The sequence below is a fragment of the Oncorhynchus keta genome, unplaced genomic scaffold (genome assembly GCF_023373465.1).
Source record: "Oncorhynchus keta strain PuntledgeMale-10-30-2019 unplaced genomic scaffold, Oket_V2 Un_contig_2176_pilon_pilon, whole genome shotgun sequence".
Lineage (NCBI taxonomy): Eukaryota > Metazoa > Chordata > Actinopteri > Salmoniformes > Salmonidae > Oncorhynchus > Oncorhynchus keta.
Window position 1 is genome coordinate 20406 of NW_026282595.1, and position 4248 is coordinate 24653.

The following is a 4248-nucleotide window of genomic DNA, read 5'->3' on the forward strand; positions in this document are numbered from 1 at the left end:
CTTTCTGCTGTTACAGCCCTGAGCCTAGCCCCTCCACATCTCTTTCTGCTGTTACAGCCCTGAGCCTAGCCCCCTCCACATTTCTTTCTGCTGTTACAGCCCTGATCCAGCCCCCTCCACATTTCTTTCTACTGTTACAGCCCTGAGCCTAGCCCCTCCACATTTCTTTCTACTGTTACAGCCCTGAGCCTAGCCCTCCACATCTATTTCTGCTGTTACAGCCCTGAGCCTAGCCCCTCCACATTTCTTTCTACTGTTACAGCCCTGAGCCTAGCCCCTCCACATTTCTTTCTACTGTTACGGCCCTGAGCCTAGCCCTCCACATCTCTTTCTGCTGTTACAGCCCTGAGCCTAGCCCTCCACATTTCTTTCTGCTGTTACAGCCCTGAGCCTAGCCCTCCACATCTATTTCTGCTGTTACAGCCCTGAGCCTAGCCCCTCCACATCTCTTTCTGCTGTTACAGCCCTGAGCCTAGCCCCCTCCACATCTCTTTCTGCTGTTACAGCCCTGAGCCTAGCCCTCCACATCTATTTCTGCTGTTACAGCCCTGAGCCTAGCTCCATTCTTCTGTGAGGAGAACACAGAGGTTTGCAACAAATAACTAGATAGGCATTAACCCCTCTCCAGCCTTTGGCAGTCCTTAGTAGGCAGACAGCCCAGATAGTGAGGATGAACCTCTGTTTTTCCAGCCTTTAGGTCCATTCTCGCCTGAGGACTGCTATGTGTGTAACTACATGATCAAAGTGATGTGAATATCTTTATGAATATGCAAAGCAAAGCTTAATGTCCCTAAAGGGATCCTCAAGAAGTCTTTGGTGTTGTGCTGATGACTCATCTGTTGTGCTCTGTTCATCGCTGTTGCTAGCTCCCAATTGGCAACCTATTTATTTTATAGTGCAGTAATTCTGACCAGAGAACATAGGGGTCCAGAGTCCATCTTTTATTTATTTATGTTTATAATATGTAATCTTTATTTAACTAGGCAAGTCAATAAAGAACAAATTCTTATTTACAATGGCGACATACCCCGCCAAACCCGGAGGACACTGGGCCAATGGTGCACTGCTCTTTGGGACTCCCAATCACAGCCTTGATGTGGGGCAGGATGGATTCGAAAAGGTACTGCAGTGACACTGATTGCACAGATGCAATGCCTCAGCAATGCCTCGCACCACTCAGAGACAATCTGAAGGCAATAGGGTCCCATTTGGGATGCAACCTCTTTCTGTCTTTTCTAAAGCCCTTAAACAAAGTGGTCATTCGTCGCTTGACTAGACTGTGTCTCATTGGGCAGAGCAGCAAATTCTAATCAGCATCTCAAATGGATCCATTATGCTATACTTGACTGTCTGGACTGCAGTAGTAGTAGTAGTAGTAGTAGTAGTAGTATTCCTAGTAGTAGTATTAGTCCTAGTAGTAGTAGTAGTAGTAGTAGTATTAGTCCTAGTAGTAGTAGTAGTAGTAGTCCTAGTAGTAGTAGTAGTAGTAGTAGTACTAGTAGTAGTAGTAGTAGTCCTAGTAGTATTCTAATCAGCATCTCAAATTGATCCATTAGGCTATACTTGACTGTCTGGACTGCAGTAGTAGTAGTAGGTAGTAGTAGTAGATGGTAGTAGTAGTAGTAGTAGTAGTAGTAGTAGTAGTAGTAATGGTAGTCCTAGCAGTAGTAGTAGTAGTAGTAGTATTAGTAGCAGTAGCAGCAGTAGTAGTAGCAGTAGTAGTAGTAGCAGTTGTAATAGTAGTAATAGTAGTAGTAGCAGTAGCAGTAGTAGCAGCAGTAGTAGTAGTGGTGTAGTATCATACTGATATTTAGGCTATATTTGTACTGTCTAGACTGTAGTAGCAGTAGTAGTAGTCTGATATATAAATGGTGTGTGTATTCATCAGGGCAGGCTAACTCTTTTGTCTCTGAGGCCTACTGTTTCCTGGGCCAGAAGTGACAGATTGAGCTCAGAAATGCCTGGAGGCCACAATAGCAGGACCTATAGCAGTGTGCAGCGCACATCTTCAGTAGTATGCACTATTGTTGCCTCAGACACAGAGATAACATCCCCATACCCAGAGATAGCAGCCCCAGACCCAGATATAACAGCCCCAGACCAAGAGATATCAGACCCAGAGATAACAGCCCCAGTCCCAGATATAAAATCCCCAGACCAAGAGATAGCAGCCCCAGACCCAGAGATAACATCCCCAGACCAAGAGATATCAGCCCCAGAGATAACAGCCCCAGACCAAAATATATCAGAACCAGAGATAACATCCCCAGACCCAAATATAACAGCCACAGAGATAACAGCCCCAGACCCAGAGATAGCAGCCCCAGCCCCAGAGATAACAGCCCCAGACTAAGAGATATCAGCCCCAGAGATAACAGCCCCAGACCCAGAGATAATAGCCCCAGACCAAGAGATATCAGCCCCAGAGATAACAGCCCCTGACCAAAATATATCAGAACCAGAGATAACATCCCCAGAACCAGAGATAGCAGCCACAGACCCAGAGATAACAGCCCCAGACCCAGAGATAACAGCCCCAGACCCAGAGATAGCCACCCCAGACCCAGAGATAACAGCCCCATACCCAGAGATAGCCACCCCAGACCCAGAGATAACAGCCCCAGACCAAAAGATAACATCCCCAAACCAAGAGATATCAGACCAAGAGATAACAGCCCCAGACCCAGAGATAGCTGCCCAGACCCAGAGATCACAGCCCAGACCAAAAGATAACGTCCCCAAACCAAGTGATATCAGACCTAGAGATAGCAGCCCCAGACCCAGAGATAACAGCCCCAGACCCAGAGATAACAGCCCCAGGCCAAGAGATATCAGCCACAGAGATAACAGCCACAGACCAAAATATATCAGAACCAGAGATAACATCCCCAGACCCAGAGATAGCAATAGCAGCCCCAGACCCAGAGATAACAGCCCCAGACCAAGAGATATCAGCCCCAGACCAAGAGATATCAGCCCCAGAGATATCTGCCCCAGAACCAGAGACAACAGCCCCAGACACTGAGATAACAGCCCCAGACCCAGAGATAGCAGCCCCAGACCAAGAGATATCAGCCCCAGACACAGAGATAACGGCCTCAGACCCAGATATTGCAAACCCAGACCAAGAGATAGCAGCCCCAGACCCAGAGATAGCAGGCCTAGACCCAGTGATAGCAGCCTCAGAGCAGAATGCTGTGTGTGTCTGCGGTAACCTTCACCGCACAGTATTCTTCTGTTCCAACATGAATTGTTATGGAGCCGTGGCATCAGTAGAAGTATCCCCAGCTCTCCTATATCAGTAACCCCAAGTTAACATCTATATTCTCCCAAAGCAATATCTACTGTCTCCCCAGCCCTCCTATAGAGTCTCCCAAGCTAACATCTACTGTCTCCCCAGCCCTCCTATAGCAGTATCCCCAAGCTAACATCAACAGTCTCCCAGCCCTCCTATAGGAGTATCCCCAAGCTAACATCTACAGTCTCCCAGCCCTCCTACAACAGTATTCCCAAGCTAACCTCAACAGTATCCCCAGCCCTCCTATAGCAGTATTCCCAAGCTAACCTCTACAGTATCCCCTGCCCTCCTAAAACAGTATTCCCTATCTAACCTCTACAGTATCCCCTGCTCTCCTACAACAGTATTCCCTATCTAATCTCTACAGTATCCCCTGCTCTCCCATAGCAGTATCCCCAAGCTAACCTCTACAGTATCCCCAGCCTCCTACAACAGTATTCCCAAGCTAACCTCTACAGTATCCCCTGCTCTTCTATAGCAGTATTCCCAAGCTAACCTCTACAGTATCCCCTGCTCTCCTACAACAGTATTCCCAAGCTAACCTCTACAGTATCCCCAGCCCTCCTACAACAGTATTCCCAAGCTAACCTCTACAGTCTCCCAGCTCTCCTATAGCAGTATTCCCAAGCTAACCTCTACAGTATCCCCTGCTCTTCTATAGCAGTATCCCCAAGCTAACCTCTACAGTATCCCCAGCCCTCCTACAACAGTATTCCCAAGTTTTTTAACCTCTACAGTCTCCCCAGCTCTCCTATAGCAGTATTCCCAAGCTAACCTCTACAGTATCCCCTGCTCTTCTATAGCAGTATTCCCAAGCTAACCTCTACAGTATCCCCTGCTCTCCTACAACAGTATTCCCAAGCTAACCTCTACAGTATCCCCTGCCCTCCTACAACAGTATTCCCAAGCTAACCTCTACAGTATCCCCTGCTCTCCTATTGCAGTATTCC

General features: G+C 47.6%; 1 protein-coding gene across 1 annotated transcript; it reads left to right on the top strand.

Annotated features, from left to right (window-relative positions):
- Positions 1-2477: 2477 nt before the first annotated feature.
- Positions 2478-3025, top strand: LOC127921205 (uncharacterized; the record flags this gene model as incomplete). Its single annotated transcript, XM_052504980.1, has 1 exon — positions 2478-3025. A coding segment is annotated over one exon (548 nt), but the record flags the coding sequence as incomplete, so codon positions are not given.
- Positions 3026-4248: the final 1223 nt, after the last annotated feature.